At 49.0% G+C, this 24,863-nt stretch overlaps 1 protein-coding gene across 1 annotated transcript in view; it reads left to right on the forward strand.

The window, feature by feature from the left end:
* Window positions 1-24,863, forward strand: part of LOC123354888 (tubulin-specific chaperone cofactor E-like protein) — a 97,187-nt gene that overhangs the window by 66,632 nt on the left and 5,692 nt on the right. The window contains exons 18-26 of the mRNA XM_044997267.1: window positions 1,281-1,891; window positions 3,669-4,230; window positions 8,751-8,950; window positions 14,724-15,107; window positions 15,956-16,242; window positions 17,912-18,192; window positions 18,565-18,675; window positions 23,058-23,260; window positions 24,109-24,272. Coding sequence (XP_044853202.1) covers window positions 1,281-1,891; window positions 3,669-4,230; window positions 8,751-8,950; window positions 14,724-15,107; window positions 15,956-16,242; window positions 17,912-18,192; window positions 18,565-18,675; window positions 23,058-23,260; window positions 24,109-24,272 — 2,803 coding nt within the window. The remainder of the gene's footprint in view (window positions 1-1,280; window positions 1,892-3,668; window positions 4,231-8,750; window positions 8,951-14,723; window positions 15,108-15,955; window positions 16,243-17,911; window positions 18,193-18,564; window positions 18,676-23,057; window positions 23,261-24,108; window positions 24,273-24,863) is intronic.

Here is a 24,863-nt window from a genome sequence, read left to right on the forward strand (position 1 = left end):
AGAGGGCAAGTGACTTAGCCAAGGTCACCCGGCAGGTCAGTGGCAGAGTTGGGAATAGAACCCAGGACTCCTGAGTCCCTGTCTAGTGCTCTATCCACTGCCTCCCAATAGAACATAATGGTCTCTTCATTCTGCTGAGGACACGTCACAGACAGGCTGTGGTGGTTATTGATACGGATCACTGATAGGAGTCTGCAAACGTGCACAGTTGCTCCAGTTGCTCCAGAGTCCTATCAGTGATCCATACCAATAACAACCACAGACTATCTGTGACAAGTAGCACCTGTTCCCTGGCACAAAGAACTTGCAGAGTAAGGGTCTGTGATCCAGCAAGGTGCTGAGCCCAGTGGGGCTTGAGAATGCTCAGCATCTCCCAGGATGTGGTCCTGAGACCCAGGAGATGAGACATGGGAGAATAAATAAATGGGAAGGTGCAGAGAAGAAGGTGGGAAGGATTCCTAAAGGAGGAGGTGAGATGGAGCAGATACGCAGAGGGGAGGTCGATCCAGGTGTAGGGGGATGAATTGGTCGAGGGTATGAAGCTGAGAGCGGGTGAAAGATGAAGGGAGCAGTAGGGCAAGAGAACCAGGAGACGCAGAGGAAACAAGAGCCTGGAGGTGGAGGCCTGGGGCTAGGCGTTCTTGAAGGCAAGAGCAAAGAGCCTGAGTGCCATGTGCTGGTGTGTGTGTGGTGGCAGGGAGGGGACAGGAAGGGGTTCATGGAGGAGGGCAGTGCTGGAGGAGGAACACACAGTTGCAGCTGTGAGCTGAAGGCAAAAGAAAGGCATTAAGGTGTGATTCACGCGTCTCTGATGGAGGCAGGTGTTTCAGATAGATGGGGCAGTCAAAGGGAAAAGGAGAACGACAAGACCAGAGAGATGGAGGGGGAGATGCTCTGAGGGAGGCCGGGGGAGAAAATCCACAGAGATTATTATCAAAAGAGCAAGAGGGCCAGACTGAACTGGATCCTGAGTCGAGACAGAGAGCAGGAGGCAGAAGGGGATGAACAGGAAACCAGATATGGTGGCAGGATGGGGAGGGAGAAATCAGAGGAGATGGGAGGTGAAAATGGGACAGGAGGTTGCCAGGGCTGGGAGGTGGGGGGTACAGTTGGATTCCTTAACAGTAGCTTGTGTGGCACTGTCCCCAATACCACAACTTGATCTTTGTCTTGCTGATCCCACATCCTCCTTCTCTCTGACCTGAAACTCCATCGCCGGTGACGGTGGAGCCTTTCTCCCCAATAAGCCATTGATGTTGTGTGTGTTTCATTGTCTCCAGCTCTCCAGTGCCCTGAAAATAGCCACTTCGAGGAGTGCATGACCTGCACCGAGACCTGCGAAACTCTGGTCATCGGCCCCGTCTGCGTGGACACCTGCATGGAGGGCTGTCAGTGCGACGAGGGTTTTGCCTTCCAAGGGTCCCAGTGTGTCCCCAGGAGTGAGTGTGGCTGTAATTTTGAGGGGCATCAGCTCTTCACCAATCAGACCTTCTGGATGGACATTGACTGCCAGTTCTTCTGCTACTGCAACGGGTCTGACAACAGCGTGCACTGCGAGAACATCTCCTGCAAGGACGACGAGTACTGCCTGGAGGAGAACGGCCTCTACTACTGCCAGCCCCGCACGGATGCCTCCTGCATCGTCTCCGGCTATGGCCATTACTTGACCTTTGATGGGTTCTCGTTTGACTTCCAGAGCAGCTGCCCGCTGGTCCTTTGCACAACGATCTCCAGGCAGCGGGTAGAGAGGTCAGATACTTTCCCCGGATTCACCGTCACGGCCAAGAACGAGGACCGGGACCCGTCCCTGGCCTTGTGGGTGAAGCAAGTTGAGGTGAACGTCTTCAATTATAACATAATCATCCACCGGGCCTACAAATACACGGTGCTGGTGAGTCGTCTGGTCACAACGTGACCCAGAGGGTAGAGGGGTGGAGGGAGAGGCCGCAGCCTGGGGTTGTGGGACTCAGTTGAGTGCAGTACACACTGCCAGCTAATCGGGGACAGGGCAGGAGTTGATGCTATTGGAAGCTGGTGAAGTTTTGGTAGATCCTGACCCATGGTCTTGTGTACCCTTGTCTGCTGTAGCTCTTGAATCCTGAACACATTCTGTCTCCAGAATGCTTTATGGTTCCTATCTGAGCATTTTCTGCTGCTCCACGCCTCTCATTTCATAAGGCTGCCATTGACTTGACTTTCTTAAGGGGCCTTCTGTTTTCCCCTGTGCTGCCTCCATCATTTTATAGAGATCGAGAGTGACATTTGCTTTCTGGAAGGATAAAGCCCCAGCAAACTGCATTGGAGGGTCCAAGCCTGCCTATGCATATGAAACTCTTGTGGGAACTCCACAGGGGAGCTGCATGAGGAAGACTTGCGGGATACTGGGTAACCATATCAAGGCAGGAAAGGGATTGGATTTCCAAGTTCTCTTAGGGGCTGCAAGCAAGGTGGGTGAGGTTCTAACTGACGTCCAAGGTCTGATTGTTTTCGGAGCAGAACCTGGCAGCCGGTAACTAAACAAGCTGCGGCGTGGTGTTAGAGGTGGTGCCTTTAAGGGCTGGACGTCCCAGATCGTGAGTCTGGGCGGGTGTTATGAAGCTCTTGTTATGCATAGCTGCCTGGAACTGGACTCTGAATAAAACAGAGCTCTTGCAAAGAGCAGAAGCACTGAGTGATCACTGAACACCCCGTAGGGCATGATGCAGCCTCCTTGGGCAGCATGGAGTGCTTCTTAGCAGGAGGAAGTTCCCTGTGATGATCTGATATTCCACTGGCGCTCGTCTGGGCCGTCCATGCGGTCAGTTCCTGGAGGTGCCCTGTTGGGGGCTGTGAGGCAAAAGTCTGTGCAATCTGGAACCTGGTGTCCCAATAGAACCTATTTCCAGTAAGAGCCAAAGCAAAATACTGACTCCAAACGTGCCCAGGCTTTGATTGAGATCCAACTCTGGGTCAGAACTTCACAGCTCTGGGCCCATTTCTAATTATTGTCACTTTGGTGGCCTCTCTGCCAAGTGGTAGCAGATGTCTGGGACCTGCAGATCGGTTTCTTGTGAGAGAAGAAATGAGTGATGTAGATTCTGGGTATTTTCTTAAGACAGGTCTATGAAGATGTACATGAGATAGTTTTAATATGGCTACATTGGGTACCAGCACAGTGAAGCCGCAGCAGCAACTGCTTCAGCATGAGCTAGCCACCCGAGTAATTACCTAAGGTCCCAGGCAGGCTTGTACTACTGCGGCTTCACTGCTCAGGCTCTCGAGGTAGCTAGATTAAAGCTGGCTCAGGTACGTGTACTTGAGCTGCAGTCACACCCTGTGATTGCGGTACAGATGTACCCCTTGGGTAGCTTGTTTCTTTGCACTGTCTACACCAGTCCTGGAACAGAGGTGCTCACAAACAGCATACAGTATGGAAAAGAGCACCCCCATATGGAAAAAGCTGGGAGCCAGATCTAGCCCAACTCCTGCCCCATGCAGCATCCTCCAGTGCTTCATCCAGGCTGTTGTTGTTATAATTATTATGGTAATCATCCCTTTCTTCTAAGAGCTGCATCACAGTCACAGCTGGCCCAACAGAGCATCTCCCATGAGGTGCATATCCTAAAACAAATGACATCCCTTGATCCTTGCAGATTAGTAATTACCCATCCGCTTCTGTGTCCTTGCAGATTAACAATGAGCGTCTCTACCTGCCCTTGAAGCTGGGCCAAGGGAAGGTGAATATCTTTGCCTTTGGCTTCCACATTGTGGTGGAGACCGACTTTGGGCTGAAGGTGGTGTATGACTGGAAGACCTTCCTCTCCGTCACTGTCCCGCGAAGCCTCCAGAACAACACCTATGGCCTCTGTGGCCGCTACAACGGCAATCCCGGTGACGAACTGGAGACCTCCAGTGGGCTGGTGGCCTCCAACATCAATGACTTTGGCCAGAGCTGGGTGAAGCGGGATACCTTTTGCCAGGTGGGCTGTGGGGACAGGTGCCCCACCTGCAGTAAGGTGGAAGGGTTCTGGAAACCCCAGCAGCTGTGCAGCCTGATCCCCAGCAAAAGCAGCGTCTTCGCCAAGTGCCATAGCAAAGTCAACCCCGGCTTCTTCTACAAGAACTGCCTGTTTGACACCTGCATCGATGGGGGAGCTGTCCAAACCGCCTGCAGCTGGCTGCAGAATTACGCCAGCACCTGCCAAACCCAGGGAATAGCCATCACCGGCTGGAGGAACTTCACCTCATGCTGTGAGCAGAACCTTTTCCTTCTACCTTTGCCCCTGTAAATTACTTGGATGATCATCTGCTTTCAGATCAGGTCCTCAGCTGGTGTCGCTCCACTGACTTCAATAGCAATTGCAGCAAAGGGTCTGTCTTTGTGTGTGCAAAACCTAAAGCTTCCCTCTCCAAAGAGAGGGGGACGATATGGGGAGAAAATGGCAATACAGAGTAGAGGGAGCTAGATTCCAATCCAGTCACTGGTGCAATCTGATGGCTGTTCTGGGTGACTGGCGTGAGATGAATTTAGTGGCCTTGGCCCAGTTCCTAATGGGCAGGTGTCAGCATCACAAAACCATTGCTGCTACTGGTGCTAACTGGCCCCCTGGCTGGCCACCTTGGCGGCAGGCACCGGATGGGCTATGGAGACGGAGCTAGTTGTCAGTGGTCCCTGCAGAGCAGTGCCCTTACCCGTGCATAATTAGAGAACTCAGTCTCCCAGACTGTCAGCCTGGCATTTTCCACTCGCACCCCAAGTCTGGTGACCAGGCGAGGCGAGGGAATCAGAGTTCAGGTCCCAGCCAAGCAGCGTAGGTAATCTCTGTAGCAGCTCCATGAAGCTGCACTGCAAAGTTCTGAGAGGTGGCAGCATCGTAGACACCTCCATGGAGGGATGAGCCTCGTGAGACAGTGTTGCCCAGTGGATAGGGCACAGAACTGGTTGCCAGGACACCTGAGTTCTGTTTCCAGCTCTGTCACTGACCTGCTGTGGGATCTTGGGCAGGTCAGTGATCCTCCTTGTGTAGAACTTCTCATCTGTAGAATGGGAACTACTAGGGTGGCCTAGTCTTTGGGAATGTTCGGAGATGCATGGCCGGAAAGCACTATGCAAACGTTATTGTTATTGATGATGAGTATGATTATTGTGATGTCTGGGGTTTGTGGGGGGAGGTGGTAAATATGGGGGTGAGGAATCCTTGACACTCTGGGGATTCCTAAGGAGAAGAACCAAGGTTAGGCCCCATAATAACGGCAAAACCAAAAATAATGGATTAAAAATGATACCCATGATAAGAGACAGGGAAGAAAAATAGCTCAACAGATAACTCAGCATGAAAGAGAGGTGTACCAGAGTCACGGGAGATTATCGCTCGTGTCCACAGATTCGTAAAGGAAATGGAGCTGCAGGAGGATGAATTATGGGGCAGTCACTAAATCTGAAGGTTTCCTACACACTTAGCAGGAAACAAGTTTGTCTCCCGGTATTTCTTCAGGCTTGTTCAAAAACCCTGGGCCTGGGCGGTGTAACGATCAGGAGGGCTATTGTTAGTATTGTATGCAAATCTACTCAGGTGCTATGATTGGTGGCATGCCATGGTTGATGCTAGGAGGTTTCTAGCTTGGTCTCCCCAATCTGGATGAGAACAGGGTTTTTATTTCCCTGAGAACTGAGTTAGCCGTGTGGTGCTACAAACCACCCCTCATTGGATTAAGCCCTGTCTACACTGCAAATACAACTATGAGAAGTGATACCAAATCCAGTTTCAAACAGAGACCCCACTTCTGCAATCCAGCGCTTGCAGAGCCCCAGTGAAGCCCTTGGGTTTGATACAAAAGCCTCTGCCTGCATGGATCCAATTGCAGCATTGGGTACATGATTTCAACATACACTGCACACTAGAACTTCACTGTGTTTTGCAAAAAAACTAAAGCTCCGGATAAAACGAAGACTTGAAACCAGACATCTCCTGGGTAAGGTCCAGTCGGCACTACAGATCCGAGCCATGTTTGTAAACGGGTTAGCAGGCAAGTGAGTTGTAACCGGATTCCCCAACGTGACTGTGTTTGTAGACAGGCTGTTGGTTTGCGTGTCTCTCCGCTCAGCATAGGAGCCGTGTGAGAGCCCAGGTGCAGGCCTGCTCCCTAGCCGGCTGAAAGCACAACATATTGGCTTGCTTTCGGACCTGTGTGGGCATGCACCGTGCCAGCAGCCTGTTGTGTGATCACCACATTACAAAGCCTGCGTATGGGTCTTGTAGCATGGTGTAACAACAGGCATCTCACACACAGGATGTGTGCTCTTCACGGGGAGCTGCAGAGGCTCAGCTCCATTTGGAAACCAGTCCCCTCAGGCTAGAACTGTCTAACCGGCTAAGCACAGTGATTCAAATGTATTGTGGACAGGGCTTGAGATCCTGTCCATGTTATAAAGACAGCTGTCAGGGAACCCGTTTACAACATGGTTGCACCCCAACAAAGTCAGAGCATGGCTCTAGTGGCAAAGGAACCTGGCTGAGTTTTAATGTCTCTGGACCCTGCTAAAATCTTGGATAGTCAAGTGCTTCAGCACAGCCTGGGGGTGTGGTCAGGTTCTCCTCTGCCCTGCCCAATGGATCTATGGAGAAAGTATGGCTTGGGACTCGGAAGATGGGGGTTCAATTCCTGGCTCTGCCTCAGACTCTCTGTGTGACCCTGGGCAAGTCTCTTACTCTGTGTGCCTCAGTTTCACCAGTGTAAAAAGGGGATGACACTGTCCTCAGGAGTGCTGTGAGGATAAATACATTAAGGATTGTGAGGTGCTCAGATACCATCCCAAGGGAGGGGGGTGGTAAGTACCTGTATACATAGCACCAGGGGCACAAGTGTGTTGTAGCTGGCTCCCTCTATACAGCTGTACATGTAATGTAGAAGTAGCACACTGGCACAGTACGTCATGTTCCCCTCTCTAATGGTTGGGCCAATTGATAACAGCCTACTACTGCTGCCTGCTAATGGAGCTACTCCTTTAGCTCAAGTGGTAGAAGATCTAGGCTGAAAATCCTAGGTTTAAACCCTATAGCCAACCCACAAAGAGCATAATTGAATAGTCAGTTTAGAGCATCTTGCACCTCATAGCAAATCCAGGGAGGGAAAGGGTTAACTCCAAAGTTCAAAAGAGAGCAGCTATTCTTCATTTGTTAAATAAGAATTTGATTAGTTATATAGGAGGGGAAGATTATGTGTTTGTTCTAATGATGCTGCCTGCTATTGTCAATAAGATTACAATGCATTGTTCAATTAAACTCCCTCATAAATGGAGCTGCAAACCTCTGCGGCAGACAGACCATCCGGCAAATCAGACAAAAAGTAATTTTCATCACTAACAAGATTTAAAATTAAATTTGGTTTATTCTTCTTTCTAGTCTCAAAGCCATGACTTAAAACGTAATGCTCCCGTGTCGGAGGGACTTGCTCCTGGGGGCTGTAGCTAGGTGCAGAGTGAGCCTGGGTTGGCTTCCATTCTGTATCGGTGAACTGAACAGAGCAGAAAGGGTGATGCCATCTCCTTCCCCTCCTCTTCTTCTGTCTTATATTTTAAGATTGTAAGGCCTTCAGGGCAGGGACTGATTCATAGCGTATGCATCGTGCCTTGCCCAGTGGAGCCCTGATCTTGGTTGTGGCTTCTGGGCACCACTAGAGTCCAGAGAAGCATAGAGAAGGCGGAGGAAGAAAAGAAGGTGGTAGATTAAGTGAGGCTGCTTTGCTGGCTGCTCGCTTGCTTGGCTGAGAATACAATGGTGTAGTAGTTCTGCTAACGGTCTTCAGTCATAGCCAGCAACAACCCTATGCGTCTTTCTTGGGCAAAGACCTCTGGCCATTCAAGATGGATTCTGTGCTGTGCACAGATCGGGGCTAAGGATGGGAGGCCAACCATACCTATTCTGAGATTTGAACTTGGCCCTCTAGAAGTGAGAGACTAAGGCACAGGCAGACCACATCTCCCCAACCTCAAACCCACCAGTGAAGCCTTGGGGATTTCATGTGAAAATGGAAATGTTTTAAGTGTGGCTCACAATAACCCAGGACCATGCCGATCATCTTACATTAATGCAACAGCTTCCATCCCAAATGAACTAGCTAATCTAACATCGGGATGATTTCGCCCACCAGTAAAATGCAGCCTTTTCCGGGGTGGAATATAAATTGCAGCTTAACAGAGCAGAGCAGCATAGTCCCTTGTTTTAGCAAGTGAGGATGAAACACTATCCAAATTCAATGCCTCAGGAATTTAGACAAAATTGGCTGAGGGCACTGGGGTACCAGTCACTGATGTTCTAAAAAATACCAAGATCTTAAATGACTAGCTGTCTGAGGTCTCTTCCTTGCCTAGATCAACTTCCTCCTCTGTGCCACAATTTACCCAGCAGTAACATTGGGATAAATGTGCCTTACCTGGTGGGATGAATCTTAATCCATGCCTGCAAGGTGCTTTGCGATCTTTGGATGCGCCCATTGGCCGACCTCTTCAGCGCTTGGAGTTGGGGAGCTGGATAGCTGAGGGAGCCTGTGTATCAGCCTTTCACACCTCTGCAAACCTGGACTGTAGCTTTTCCTCCCTGTCAAGGGGCACAAGAATACCTGCCATTTCACCCTGTAGCTTAGTATTAACTCTACTAGAGTTAAGCTTACTGGATTGTGCCATTTGTGGGGTAGGGGTGAGGGTGGCTGTTAATTCACGGGTTGACTACCCATTTTCTCCTGCACGCTAAGCCCTGTCGCTTGCATTCCAGCTGTCAGCTGTCCCCCCAACAGTCACTATGAGAGCTGTGTGACTGTGTGCCAGCCCCGCTGTGCTGCCATCCGGCTGAAAAGCGACTGTAACCATTACTGCGTGGAAGGGTGCCAGTGTGACCCTGGTTACGTCCTGAACGGCAAGAGTTGCATCCTTCCCCACAACTGCGGCTGCTACTTAGATGGCAAATATTATGAGGTAGGATCGTCCCCGTCTTCCCTCATCTTCTACCTTCCCTCTTTTCTTTCCTCCTTTTTCTGTCTGGCCGGGTGTGTGCTGAGTTGTTTTTTTCCCTCCACTGGTGTAGCTACTTAAGGTTAGATGTGCTGCACTAGTGTAAAAAAAGTGAATTGTATCAGTGGGGCGTACCCCTGTGCAAATCACTTTTGACACTAGTGCTGCGCATCCACACTGGGGGTTCATACCCGTGCAGCTACCCTGTGCCCGTGCAGAAACAACCCACAGCCAGCTTTCCATTTACACTAGGACCTTGCCTTGTAACAACAGACATGTGAACATGCTAGTGCGGGCTTCAGGATGGGCTAGCAACCATAGCATACGCCAGCCAGCGAGCCCGGGTATGGACGTTGCTTGCTAGCCTGTGTTAAAGCCTATGCTACCTTGTTTCCACTCTTATTGATATCAGTGCTAGCTAGGTTAAAGCCACTGTGTGGATGCAGTCATACCTTCACTTGTAGTGTAGATATGCCCCAAATCTCTTCTGAAAGCGGCCTAAGGCACTGAGGCTACCAGACCCCGTAGTTTTAAAAAGTACCAAGATCTTAAATGACCAGATGTCTGGGTTCTCTTCTGAAAACATTACCCTCGGCCAGATCAATGTTCCCTCTAAATTTTCTTTGTTCTGTGTGGGCTGCAGACTCCACTGAGCACTCCGTTTTTGTCCTTGGGCAAGCTCACACCCTTTTTTTTTTTTTTTTTTGTCTCTCACTATATGGCATTGAAAAGTGTCAGGTGTTTGTAAAGTGACGTGTCAGCAATGGATATACACACAGATTGCACATGCACGCGTAGCAGTGGGTTGAGAACCTATCAACTCTCCAGAGTTTTGGAAAACAAAGTTAGAAAACCAGGAAAGCAAGAGCCATGCCTCCCCCACCCACCATGAGACCTACACCCCCCATCCCCAGGAACCTCAGCCCTTGAGGGGGATCCCCCACCAGCCCCTCCCAGGAGCGCCTCCACTCTGCTCCTTATACCCCCGCTGGCTCAAGGCTTCTTTGGGGGAAGGGATTTTAGGGTCTTTCCCTCTCTGTCCCGCAGCCAGCCCTGCTCTCACCTCTGACTCTGGGGTCTCCAGAGCAGGCAGGAGTGCACGAACTGTGATGGTGGCACAGGTTCTTCCTCCCCCCGTTCCTCCCACTAGACAGGGCTGCCAGGGATCGTTTCAGCCCTGGCAGCCTGCGAGCAGTAGGGATCGGCATCTCCACAGCTGGCTCCGTGAACCCTGGAATGGAACCATGAAGAGCCTCTCCCCACACCCACCTAAAGGGTGCTTCTGCCCCTCCCCAGTCCACGCTCCTTACTCTTCCCTGCTGGCTCAAGGCTTCCTATGGCACCAAGAGTTGCTGCCCTGGATTCCCGCAGGAAGGCCTGGCAGACAGAGCAGGACCCCTGCTGGGGTCTCCGAAGCCCCTGCCTCTTTCACGCTTCTCCTTACCTCTCCTCCCTGATGGTCTCCAGTGCCAAGAAGAGCAGCTGCGGGTTATGGCAGGTTGAAGGCCTGGGTGCTGCCTGAGCTCCCGGCCACACGAGAGGTGCGGTAGCTACCAGATTGCTGTGCGGCTGCACCTGCGCACAGCTTAAAGGGACCGTTGGGTCTGATGCCACTTCACGCCACTCTGCAGGAGCAGAGGGAAGTCAGTGTAATTTCCACTCACTTCAAGATCCTTTTATGCTGCCATAGTGGTGTAAAGGGGCCACAATGCGAATGAGAATCAGTCCCACTGTGCCTATAAGTCCTGCTTCCCCTCCTTTGTTTCTGGATAGGCGCCTTGTGTTTTTCCTATGAGTCCGCTGCTCTTAGCTAACAGCTTCTGGGAAGATGGCTGTATTGCATCTAAATGAGGGTGTCTTCAAGGAGCTCTCCTCATCTATATTCCGCCAAGCAGCAAAAAAAAATTGTAAAATATGAGGTGCGCACAGTGCAAATTATTCAGTTTTTCTTCCCTGAGCTGCCTGTGGAATTGGATACTAAATAGTCCCTAAATAAGAACAAAACAGAGATGGAGAATGGAAACACTCTTCATTTGCTATGGTTTCTTCTGCCCCTTGCTGCCTTCTAATTGGACAGGCCTCCAATAAACTTTGGATGTAAAGATGGGAATTCTATTCTGCTCTCTGCTATTGGCTCCGTGGGACAGTGAAATCTTCCTGGAGGATAATTTGTAGGTCCATTTAACAGAGTTTCTCTCCTCTGTTAGCTGCACCGCTGTGAAGCAGGAATCAGAGTATGTTTCCCTGCCGTCTAGAGATTGATACCAGCATAATTAATAACCTTAATGTATTTAGCCATATAGTTCTTCAGGTTATGTAATATTCATCAGCTTAATCCTTGTAATGGAACGACAAATTCTTAATAATGAGACTGAAACTTAGTCTAGCTCGCAGTAAAAATACAACACAATGAAACTTTAATTCGCATAGCAGCATTTGCATGAATCAGTGGGGCTGACTTCTCCCTTCTGTACACCCATACATGCTACTGACATGAGTGGATTTACTCCTAATTTACCCGGGTGTAAGTGAGAGGAGGGAATCAGGCTCCCCGAATCTCATAATAGACTTTACAGGGTTAAAACCATAAACCGCAGAGGAAAGAGAAGAATCAAGAGGGAGGCGAGAGATATGGAATGCGAAAGATGAAGTGGAGAGATCGGAGAAGGTTGTTCTATATTGCTGTAACTGCAGAGAAGGATCTCGCGCCAATAGTTGAGGGTTTACTGTCGTTAGATAGCGGGATGAAACAGTTCATTGACCAAAAACCTTTGGTGTTCTCATTGTAGATGCAAAAACATTTTTTTTTGTTCTGTGTTTGTGCAGCGCCTAGCACAAAGGAGTCGTGATTCTTGGCTGGGGCTCCTAGGCACTACAGTAATACAAATAACAGTAATAAAGTGGCGATATTAGTGCCCTTGAAAATTAATGCTACCATGCCTAGCAGAACCTTTGTGGCTATTGTACTGCTACTAATCCACACTGCTTTTCAGTAGCTTATAACTCGTTGTTGTTGTTGTTGTTATTTTAGGCTTAAATTGGGCACAGAAGTTGGTTAGCCTCTCTCAAAATGCTCGGACCCAAATACTGGGCACAGAAAGCCCGCAGATGAGGGGTACACAGTACTCGGAGGAGAGCTCAAATGTTATGGGATTCCTTTCATTAATATCAATAACTCTGTCTATCACCTCATTTCCTCGATTCGGCATTTCTGCTGGAAATAATTTTCAACAGTAAGAGTTTGAGGGGCCCCCATTCATGTGGAATATGCATATCTTTGGGACTAAAATGAGGGACATTTGAGATGAGTAATTTTCTTCCTCATTGAAAATGTCAGATCAGTGAAGCTGTATGTGTATGTTGTTGTTTGTATGCAATGTTGTTGTAGCCCTGTCAGTCCCAGGATATGAGAGAGACAAGGTGGCTGAGTTAATATCTTATATTGGACCAACTTCTGTTGATGACATAGACAAGCTTCCAAGCTAACACCGAGCTCTGTGTAAGCTTGAAAGCTACTCTCTCTCTCACCAACAGAAGATGGTCCAATAAAAGATATTACTTCACCCACCTAGTTAGGGACTTATTTAGTAGTATAGGGAAGAAATGTTCAATGAGCTGAGGGAAGGGGGACCAGGAGTCAGGACTCCTGAGTTCTGTTCCTCACTGCCACTAACTTACTGAGTTTGATGATCAGGGGTTGACCGGCTCAGGGGTGTCAGATGAGCGTGGATATGCTGATCTGCGTGTCTAGAGCTGGAGCGGACTCAACTGTTCAAGGCCAGGTCTAGAAACTTCTAACAGCATAGTACTGTTGGTTAGGGGGATGGTTCCCCCTGCCCCCTGAAATTTTATACCAGCAAAAACCCTAGTGTCGACACAGCTAAACTGGTAAAGCACGTAGGTCCCTGCAGAAACTCCACTACTTCCACGAGGGGGATTCACGCTATAACTGTACCAGTCGACATTATCTGCTGTAGACTAGAGTATAGTTACAGAGCCCACGTTTGAAAACGGGACTCTTCGGTCTTGGCTTTTCAAAAGTGTCACAATTCTGTTGCAATTCTTACCTTTCTAAATGCTTACTCTCAGCCAATTTTGCATGCACTTTTTGCAAGCTTATCAGCAATAGATGCCATCCTTTGCATGCATGGGTGATGGAATTTAGCCCAAGGCAACAGTCCACATACACAGATGATCATGCCCAAAAGAACGTGCGCGTGAGTGAAAGTTGTGGGCTCCTGGGAGGAATCCACCCTTTGAAAATCTGTCTCTAGAGTAGATTTAACGCGGCTCTCATTAAAGCAAAAAACACGGCACGTCTGTTGTGCTAACATCATCCCAATGCAGGATGCTTCTCGAAAAGGCTGGCTTGTTTACTAGTTGTCTTCATCCATACTCCCGCGGGGGGGCTGTTTTTCTCCTTCGAAAACTTCGGTGCCTACATTCTTATCAGAAGCAAAGCAAGCCCGTACGTCCAATTGTTCTATGAATCTGATACAGGGGCTGAAGTCAATTTGTGTTCTGCTGGAACAGTACAAAAAGTTGGTCAACAGGATATTTATAGCCCTGCGAGCTTGAGTGAAAGAGGAGAAGGTTGCTGTGGAAACGGCAACTTCAAATTTCCTCACTTTTGCAGCTTCCAAAGGTTTCAGTGCAGTTGGATTCTTTTTATCTGTTGGTCACCCTTTTGTCTATTGAATGTTGCTGCATAGCGTCCAATCCTGCAGCTGGGCTTTTTCAAAGGGCTGGCTGATTTTATGATGATTAATCACTGGTTTGTGCTTCTGCAGAAAGCTAATTAAATTTCACGCTTTAGGGCATAAACTGAATCTCCCAGGGCTCTGCAAAGACTCTTTGCCCTGTGTACAATACTGTGCTATTGGCATTATAGGGTTGTTGTTTTTTCACCTTGCTCTGAAGGATTGGGTATTGGCCACTTCTCGAGGTGGGATATTGGACTGGATAGATCAATGATCTGATCTGAGATTCCCACATAACTGCTAGCATGGGGATGTGCTACCACTGCCCTCTACTGGCTGAAGTGTTGCCAATTCTATCCCACAGGTCAGATTATCTGAGCCTGAGCTGTCCAAATTGACATGCTGCCACTTAAACCTCCAGAGGAGATGGCAGCAGAGAGCTCCTCCAACCAGAATTCAACCTCTCTGGGTCTGACAGTTGCACTGTTGACCTACAGTGCAATCTGTGGCCACATCTCAGCTCTGCTACAGACTCCCGGGTGACCATGGGCAAGTCACTTATCTCTCTGGCCCTCAGCTGCCCGGGTGCAAAGCGGGGATAATAATCCTTTCTTCCTCCCACCCTTTGTCTGTCCTACCTGTTTAGATTGTCAGCTCTTCAGGGCGTTGTCCCTTACTGTGTGTACGTACAGCACCTAGCACAATCCTGCATCTTGGCAGGGGGTTAGACTAGATGACTCTGGTGGTCCCTTCTAACCCTATGGGTCTATGATTCTATAACAGGGCCCTGATGGCAGCTGGAACTTTTAGGCATTACCATAATACTACTGTGAATAAGGCCCATCTCCTTCCACAAAGTTTGGCCAGGACAGTGGGTGGGCAACTGTGCTGAGAGAGTCTAGAGTACTACAATTCTACATGAGCCCAGAGGCTCTGGTGATGGGCTCCCGAGCTGAGCCTTACGGTGGAGCACAGTAGATTTATTTCCCCTCCCCCCCCCCCAGTAATATGGCTTTTCCCCTTGCTTCATTCTTCAGCCCAAGCAGCTGTTCTGGAACAGCGACTGCACCCGGCGCTGCCGTTGCTTCCGCCGCAACCTCATCCAGTGCGACCCGCGGCAGTGCAAGTCAGACGAGGAGTGTGCCCTCCGCAATGGCGTCCGCGGCTGCTTCAGCACCAAGAGCTCCTACTGCCTGGCGGCGGGCGGCGGGGTCTTCCGCACCTTCGACGGCGCCTTCCTCCACTTCCCGGCCAACTGCGCCTTCGTCCTCTCCACCATCTGCCAGAAGCTCCCCGACTTCTCCTTCCAGCTGATCATCAACTTCGACAAATGGTCGTCGCCCAACCTCACCGTCATCTCCCCCGTGTATTTCTACATCAACGAGGAGCAGATTCTCATCAGCGACCGGAACACCATCAAGGTAAAGCGCCGGTCATGGGTTTCCTCTGCTCTGTCCTGAAACTCGTAGGGTCCTAGCCACTCTCCGGGACTGGGCTACAGCTCACTGGCACAGGGAGGAGGGAAAGTATCTGGCCACCAAGGGGCAGGGCTGGGTTGGGATTCTCTAAAGTGGAAAAGCCAATTGCCACCCCCTCCCTGCATTAGGAACATCCCCGTCACCCCCTGGCTACACTGTCTCTATTAGCGTGTTGTACTCAGCCCATCACCGTAGTATCTAAGCACTGGGTGACCAGCTGGCCACAGCAAAGGCTTTAGGGAAGTTCATGGAGCCTCTGGCTCATTTCCCTTTTTAGGTTCTAGGAAGCTCTGCTTGGGGGAGGGGAAGGTGGTATCTGTTCAGCACCTAGCTCAGGACCCCACTGTGGGCTAGGTGCCGAACAGACAGATGGTCCCTGTCTCAAAGAGCTGATGATCTCCGTCGAGCTGAGTGGGTGTTGGTCTTGCTTAGTGGGTGTTGGTCCTGCTTTGAGCAGCGGGTTGGATTAGATGACCTCCTGAGGTCCCTTCCAACCCTGAGATTCTGTGATTCCTTGTGTGAAGGGCTGGCACAATCTAATGCAAATCCCAGGCACGTCTCCCTCCTAGAATGCTAGAAGACTCCAAAAGGGACAGGGTGTAGGCAGAATCCTGGCATTGCCCCGCCTCCGTTACGGAGCTGGCTGGTGGCAGGCAGGGAGAGGGGCAGCATGAAGGGATGTTCCCCACGCTGCCCACTGCAGGGACCTGTGTCTATCAGGTTCAGTCAGTCCCTTGGCGCGGAGTGTTGAGAGGTGAGTGGCTTCAGCATTATCTCCTCCCCTTGAGTAGGTGAATGGCACCCAGGTGACCATCCCCTTCGTCACCGGGCTGGCGACCAAAATCTACAGCATGGAAGGCTTCCTGGTGATCGACACCAGCCCGGATATCCAGATCCTCTACAACGGCTTCAACATCATCAAAATCAGCATCAGCGAGCGGCTGCAGAACAAAGTGTGTGGCCTGTGCGGCAACTTCAACGGGGACCGGACCGACGATTACGTCACCCTGAGGGGGAAGCCAGTCGTCAGCAGCGTGGTGCTGGCCCAGAGCTGGAAAACCAATGGCATGCAGAAGAGGTGAGCCTGGGGCCTCGTGTGTAGATGCGGCAGAGGTTCCTCTTGGAGTCAGTGAGTGTTCGGCCCTTGACACCAGTGGGCCCCCATGTTGTGTATCAGGAACCCAGCCACAGCTCGCTGCAGGGGAACAAGCCCTGGAGGAAAAGCTGTAGTATTTAATAGGGAACAATAATCTGGAGTGGTGTGAACTCTGCCATGGAATTTAGTAGCAAACTCTATCTCCCTATAGAATCCCACAGGAGGGCTCAAATCACCTACAGAAATGAGATCATTTGCTCTTCATTTCTCTTGGTTTGTAGAGTAATTTCTAGAGAACCCTGCTGGTTTTACCCTCCTTAGTGGTGTTCATTTGCCTTGTCATAGCACCTGAGAGCCAGACCCCAGTGTGCAAGGTGCTGTACAAATAGATGACAAAAAGACAATTCCTAAACCCAAAGGATCATTTACACTAAGGCCATATCACACCACTCTGGTTGTGCAAAGGGGCCTTAACGTGGGGGTAAATTACATAGACGCCTACTTTAGGGCTCCTTTACACTGCCAAAATGGGGTAAATAGAGATAAGGCTTATTGGCCCTACCTAATTGGAAGGCAGCTTTGAACATATGTCCTGGGCCCTATCCTGCACTCCTAGTGGTGCACTCTAGTGGGCACGTCAACCTCTATACATGGCCCAGAACACTGCCCTGAGTAGGTGTGGGTTATATGCTCCTGCTGGCTGGGGAAGCTTGCTCTAAACTGCAGAGATCTCCCTAGCTCAAATCCCTGTGGGGGGCCACCACTTACTTTGCTGCCTCTCCTGGAGTGGGTCATTAGCAGTGGGGATTGAATCTGAGATCTCAACATCTTAGGAGTTTTAGGTGTGCCAGGAGCAGGCCAGATTTTCAAAGGCTCCCTCTGCCCAACTAATCTGCACCTGCCAAAGTTCTGGCTGTGGTACTTGCACATATGGTTCATGGTAGGCATAGAGTCTACCGTTTAGATGGTGATGGCTACGTACCTGATTGTAGGTGCAAGTCAGAGAGTTAGCTGTGGAAGCAGGAGGAATTAAGCCTGTGATTGTCTAAATAGCCTAAGGGATTTAGGCACTCAAATGCTGCTAAAGTTCAATAGGATTTGGGTACCCTTAGATTCCTTTCAAACTCCTAGCTGAAGCAGTCAAGATGGGAAAAGTACTTAAGTCAGTCAGTGGGGCTTGGGTTCCTAGATGGCTTAAGCACATTTGCAAATCCCACCCACCAGGAATTATGGATGCAAGCACCGAAGGTGCAAATCGTACACACGGAAAGAGAGGCTGGCCCTTTAAAAACCTGGCCTCGGATGTGAAGAGATGCTTACCAAAGATTAGGGAGGAATCTAATCTTCAAAGGGGCCAGCCCAAGGACTATGGCCCATTTGCGTCTCTGGCGGATGTGGGATTTAAGTGGCCCATAGCCCTTGTATTGGCCTACACAGGGGTGAATTTCACCCTGGATTCATGAGTGTCCCCTAATAAGAGGTGAAAAGAACTAGAAAATACATGGGAGGAGACAGTGGGGTAATAATGAGGAAAGAACAAGGTGACCTGAGCAGTCTATTTGTCTGTAGCTTCACCTCAGGAGAGGATTTAGGGACTGGTTGTTTCACACGATTCCAGGCTGATGTCCTTCGTTTAATCCCTCGCTCCCAGCTGTAACGAGCTCCAGTACTCCCAATACGCCGCCGCCTGCGACAACGTGCAGATCCAGACGCTGCAGAGCGACGGCTACTGCCTCAAGCTGACGGACATGAAAGGCTTCTTCCAGCCCTGCTACGGGCTGTTGGATCCACTGCCCTTCTACGAGTCATGCTTCCTCGATGGCTGCTACAACCACAAGAAGTTCCAGCTCTGTGGCTCTCTCGCCGCCTACGGGGAGGCCTGCCGCTCCTTCGGGATCCTCAGCACCGAGTGGATAGAGAAGGAGAATTGCTGTAAGAGAGCTAGTCTAACCCTGTTCCGTTCCCTGCCCTGTACCGCCTATGGCTTAGGAGCACCATCCTCTGTACCCGGCCAGACTGAAGGCTCAGTCAGCGCGAGGCTAGTGCAGAGAGATGGGAGCCAGAGCAATTAGCGATAGGTCCCCTAGGAGGGCTAGAAACTTACTTTTTTTTTTTAATGGAAAGCTGATATTCTCATGTATTCACATGACTCCAGGAGCTGGGGCTTTAAACCCCTCATCAAATAGCATGAGATAAAATTGCTGGAGTTACCAACACTGCAGGGGTTTAGTGGGGTAATAAAGAATTGTCTGGGTACTGGTCTGAAAATAAAGTTGTTGTCTTCGTCTGTCTTTTCCTTTTTAGCAGGAGTGGTTGAAGATCCCTGTGTGGGGGCCGACTGTCCCAACAGAAGCTGTGAGCTTGACAATGGAGGAGAGCTGTGTGGTTGTATCGAACCTCCACCCTATGGAAACAGTGAGTGATCCCACATGCATCCACTCCGTGTCTCGGGAGGCTAATTGCAACATTTGCTCTGGTGTTTTTAACTAAGTTAAAAATGGGCCTTATGTATATATATGGGACACAGATAAGCCAACTCCTTCAGCAACCACTTCCCACTCAGACCCACACAAAGTTCCAACCTCAAATCAAGTGGAGCTACAGTACACTAGGGAGGAAAGATGTTTATGTGATTAAAGCACCGAGACATACTTGTCAATGCTCCTTGTCCCTGCCACTGACTTGCATTGTGACCCTGGGCAAGTCACTTCCCTATGCTTCAGTTTTCCAATCTGTAAAATAGGGCTAATGCTACCTAAAGTCATTAATGTTTGGAAAGCGTTATGAGATCTTCAAATGGAATGTGCTGTAGAAGAGCAAGGTGGTGTTGGGTTGATTTTAACTCCCAACATGTCAGATGGCATCTAAAATCTGGTCCCACTGGTAAAAATGGAGCTTTTTTTTTGTGATTTTTATTGTTTTTCATAAAGAAAGAGACAATGAGAAGTACAAAAAGGTAAATGATTTTACTGCTCATACATGTTTCCAAATATTGCATGCTTCATGTGATTTCCAATAAAATTATGGAATGATGCAGTTTTACAACTTGTCAAAGTTGCAAGACTGGACAATACAAAAGCAGATAATATTACATAGACCCAACATGTTAGTCTGTGGGATAATATACCATGAACCAAACCCAGAAATAGCCACAGACAAATCACACAGCCTGTCTATGCTGAAAGATGACTCCTGCCTGGAGAAGACTTTCATGCAATCAAGGAAATACAGGGGCAAATTCTCAGCAGATGTAAATTGACATAATTCTTCTGATTTTGGTGACGCCATGTAGATCTACACCACATGAGGATTCAGTCCTAGATATTGAAAACTTCTGTTAATTCAGCTAGTCTTTCCATCAAGGGCCAATGAAGGAGCGTTTCCAATGGCATATTTTCTGCTACTTCAGTCAGCCCTGTTTTCAGCTTTCTGGGAGCTCCAGGGCCTCACCTAATTTCCATACAAATGTGCATACATTTTTAAAAATTAAAAATCAATTTTGCCCAGTCCTCTCCTCCTCGATCAATGGATATAAATTGCTTGTCGTCTAAGTTCACTGGCAATGAAAACCTGCTCAGCTTTGTTCTTCACCTTGCAGTTATGGGGAATGGGGAGCCGCCGTCCCATTAACAGGGTTCAGAGGCATTGGATTTTGCAAGCTACTTTTGACCCTTCTTCTGTACTGTGCGTGCATTCCCCTCCCCAGCTCGAGTGACTTAATGGCACAGACCGTGCAAAACGTGCTCAGTCTAAGGTAGGCGAGAACACGACATATGCAAACTTCAAACTGGCTAATATAGGAAGGGGATTAGGTGAGAAAAGTATCCCAGCCCTCAGTTCAAACCAGCCTCCCCTGAGGGAAGAGACACAGAAACAGATGTGTCAAGGGGTGGCTAATGCCCCCCTGGATCTGCTCAGAGATACATCACTAGAGAAAATCACCACTTCCCAAAAACCGTCTAGACCAGCACAGAGGGTCTGAGCTGTGTCCTGTCAATCCCCCATGCAAATAACCTTTACGAAAGCATTGTCCAAAGCTCTTCCAAATGAAGTCACCTAGCCCATCCCTTAGTCCTTCCATCTGAGGATCTCAAAGCACTCTCCAGACAATGAATTAATTCCCCACCCTGGGACATAGGGAAATGCTGCCCCCATTTTAGAGATGGGGAAACTGAGGCACAGAGCAGTTAAGTGACATTTTCAAGGTCACCCAGTAAATCTTTGGCAGAGTTGAGAAAAGAACCCAGATGTCCTGAGATCTCAGACCTGTTTTGTTGTCACAACTCCAAGAGCAAAGAAGAATCAAGACAGCTTAAGCTGCAGGACAGGATCGAGACGCCAAGAACTTTTAGGAAACCTTAGCAACCTTTCTCACAGTGTCAGCATCAGACCGGCTGGTGCGACAATGCAGAAGAGTAGCCAGCACATAGGCACGTCAGTAGGGACTCATACCCATGTAGCATGCATAAGAGGTGGCATACGGGGTGCAGTCACAGCAGCTTCGCACCACCAGAGCTGGTAATATACGCAAATGCACACTCCTAAGCACCAAGCATATCCATCTTAATGAAGTTACAGTTAATCTGCCTTGCTCTATTTTGTACAAATAATTGAACTCTGAAGGCAGCACAAATAACATTCAGTTAACAAAATAAATAATAAGACTCCAGAAAAGACCTGGAGATTAGGAGAGTATGGTCTGGTGGTTATAGCCGGTGCCCAGGGAGTCACGACTTCTAGTCTTCAGACTCAGCGCGTGACTTTGGGCAAGTCCTTTCCCTGCTCTGTGCCTAAGTTTCCTCATTTGTATAACAAGGGTAAGGATACTTAGATAGTGAACTCTTCGGGGTGGTCGTTTTGTTATGTCTGTCCAGTGCCGAGTGCAGCGTGGTCCTGGTCCATGAGTAGGGCTGCTAGGACCAATCATAACAACAACTGACATTTACGTACCAGCTTTCATCCCAAAAAGATTCCCAAAGGGCTACCCATATAACCCACTGGGGCGTGTGTTACATGATACCCATCTATAGAGGACATGAGCTGTTATAACCCCACCCTAGGGGGCCCTAGGCTCGTGAGCTCGAACAGGAGCAGCTCATGCTTTTAGCTCTGGGTTCAGCCGCCCTGATACGTTGGCCAAGCGGGAGGCAGTTCCACATGCACCAGTGAAATGCAACCACCTCTGGGTGCGAGGCGGCAGCCGATCAGCTCATTGTATAGTGTCCAGGGAGAGGACTTTAGGCCAAGAACGCCCCACCAAAAGCCCCAATACTGTTAGAAAACCTCTTCTGTGATCATTAACATCCACACCACAGCTCAGATGTTGAGGCCTAGAAGCATCATGGAAGTCAGTCTAACTCTCTTGGGGAGATGAAGGGCCGAGTCAGTGCTGCCAGGATTTCAACTTACAGCTCCAGAGAATAGAATTTAAACTATCCTATGGCTACACTGCCAGTAAACCTGGTGCTAAAACCACTAAGACATCCCCTTCAGCTCTGTCACTCTTGCCTTTGTGACAGGCCTCCCACCTAGGATGACCAGACGTCCCGATTTTATAGGGACAGTCCTGATATTCGAGGCTGTCTTACATAGGCACTTATTAACCCCCGTCACGATTTTTCACACTTGCTATCTTGTCGCCCAACTCCTCGCCCACTATCTGTGAGATACTATCGACCTCTGAATTCCGAGGCTTGTCTTTGGCGTGATTCATTGATGCTGTATAGATGGGAGAGCCCACTGCGTAATCCTGGCTGGCGACTTTCAAGACAGCGGCTCACACGGCCGCTGCAAGTGCTTCAGGCCAGGACTGAGTACCAGCCTCCCTGTCAGTGGGTGCAATCTGCAGCCAGAAAATGAACTGCAGGTGCAAATCTGAGCACTTGAATTTCTGGCTAATCCATCTTGCACCTGCAACTCAATGGTGGGTGCAAATTGAGCCTATAAAAGGGAGTTCACCCTTCTGAACAATTAACCTCTTCTATCCTCATCTAACAGCTGTGGGTACTGTTCAGTTTATGCTAGGGATGGGCCTGAATTGTAGGGGACAGTTTAATACATTATAGAATCATAGAATATCAGGGTTGGAAGGGACCTCAGGAGATCTAGTCCCACCCCCTGCTCCAAGCAGGACCAACCCCAACTAAAAGATCCCAGCCAGGGCTTTGTCAAGCTGGGCCTTAAAAACCTCTACGGCTGGAGATTCCACCACCTCCCTAGGGAATCCATTCCAGTGCTTCACCAGTGCAATAGTTTTTCCTAATATCCAACCTAGACCTCCCCCGCTGCAACTTGAGACCATTGCTCTTTGATCCGTCATCTGCCATCACTGAGAACAGCCGAGCTCCATCCCCTTCGAAACCCCCCTTCAGATAGTTGAAAGCTGCTATCAAATCCCCCTTCACTCTTCTCTTCTGCAGACTAAACAATCCCAGTTCCCTCAGCCTCTCCTCATATGTCATGTGCCCCAGCCCCCTAATCATCTTTGCTGCCCCCCTCTCCAATTTCTCCACATTTTTTCTGTAGTGGGGGGCCAGTGTCACGAGTTTAGATCCAGATCTGGATCTGACTTTCCCAAAGTCAGTGGGTTAGGTGGGACTGTCGGACCTAGTGTTCTGGTTCAGATCCATCCCTATTCTTTACAGCCCTCACTGGTTCCAGCTCTACTGATGGTACAATAACCAGCAGTTCTATAATCTCTAATGCTGATGTGCCCAGAACATCCCCCCCCGATTGGCCAGCTCACTGCTGACTCTCAGTTGTTTATCGTCCTTTAAAACCGCCTGTGTTGCTCCTAGACACGCATGACATCATCGACGCAGAGGTGACCTGCAAAGCGGCACAGATGGAAGTGTCCATCTCCAAGTGCAAGCTCTTCCAGCTGGGCTTTGAGAGAGAAGGCGTGCGCGTGAATGACCGCCACTGCCCCGGCATCGAAGGAGAAGACTTCATCTCCTTCCAGATCAACAACACCAAGGGGAACTGCGGAAACATTGTGCAGGTGAGAGAGGCGTGGGGGAGGCGGCTCCCGTTTAATGGTGCATGGTTACAGCGTAGATGCTGCTGGGGTGATATGGAAACACATGCCATGGAACAGACCAAACAGCAAAGAAAGGTGAGAGAGAAACATGCATTCATTTTGGTGTCAGGTTTATTATTTGACCTCAGATGTCACGATGGCTGAATAATGCTTCAGTGCTTCGTTAAATTACATTAGGGGATGATCACATACACGCTCTTCACAGTGTGGGTTCTTTCTTTCTGTCTTTGTGTTCTAATAGACAGCTCCAAACACGTTTGTGTGCATGGCAGACGGTAGAAGGTCTTAGCGCTTGTGTACTGTCCAGATTCCAGACTGGGGCTTAAATTTTGCCTACTTAAAATTTCCCTGGATATTTCACTGGGACGTGGTATTCGTGAGGACTTTTAAATAGATGATGTGTTCTGCCCCCGAGGTGGCGGCATTTCAGTGGTGCGTGTAGTGTGTATATGTTGCGTTGGGATCTTTTATGGTGAACGGTGCTGTTATAAATGTAACACATGTACTTCTGTACACATTTAGTCTTTTTCTGTCTCGCAGATAGATGCAAGCTAATTTATGATTGTTATTTATAATCTATTACTGCAAGGCCCAAAAGCTCCAGTCAGGGATCAAGGCCCCATTGTGCCAGGTGCTGCACAAATATCAAACAAAAAGCCATCCTTGCCTCCAAGCAGTCCACAATCTGTTTGGAAATTATTGTTTATGTAAAGACTTTAATGTGCTGCTTTCAGAGCTGTGAACTGGAATTGTGATGGATGTGTTAGCCCCTAAAAAGAATACTATTGGTTTCTTTTTCTCCTGCACAGTCCAATGGCACTCATATCATGTACAAAAACACTGTGTGGATTGAAAGTGCAAACAACACTGGAAACATAATCACCCGGGACCGAACCATCAATGTGGAATTCTCGTGCGCGTATGAGCTCGATATCAAAATTTCTCTGGATTCGGTAGTGAGGCCAATGCTTAGGTAAGGCCGGCCTGTGTGTGCTTTAGATTTTCCTGTTTGTGTGTGTGAATTTAATGCTGGTCTGAGAGCCTGGAGGCTAAAGTCTCCTCTATTTAACTTGGAAAAGGAAGGTAGCTTCTTTCAGACTAGAAATTTTAACAGTGAGGGTAACTAACTACAACACCCCACAAGGGATGTGGTGGAGTCTTCATCACTTCCATTCTTGATTGAAAGACATTAAGGGTGGGGCTTGGGGATTTTTTTTGTAAAGAAAAAATGTGCTCTAGCTCAACCATAAGATATAGGCATGATTCAGGAATTACTGGGTGAAATTCCTTTGCCTCTGTTATGAAGGAGATCAAACTAGATGATCCTAATGGTCTTTAAATTATGAATGCACAGTACAAGACCAGTATGGGCCGTGGAAGGCTAGCTTCTCTCATGCTGCCCCACCAATGTGTCTCAGCCTTGATCTGTAGGGGGCACTGTTTGGGCATTTGCATTGCCCCGTCAGCCTTTGGCCTCCATTATAAGCTGCCAGTCGATGATAATTATGGTGGCAGTTGTGCGATCGAGAACATCAAACTGGGGTCACATCAGCCGCCAAACGTC

This window comes from Mauremys mutica, chromosome 22 (assembly GCF_020497125.1).
Source record: "Mauremys mutica isolate MM-2020 ecotype Southern chromosome 22, ASM2049712v1, whole genome shotgun sequence".
In the NCBI taxonomy this organism is placed as follows: domain Eukaryota; kingdom Metazoa; phylum Chordata; order Testudines; family Geoemydidae; genus Mauremys; species Mauremys mutica.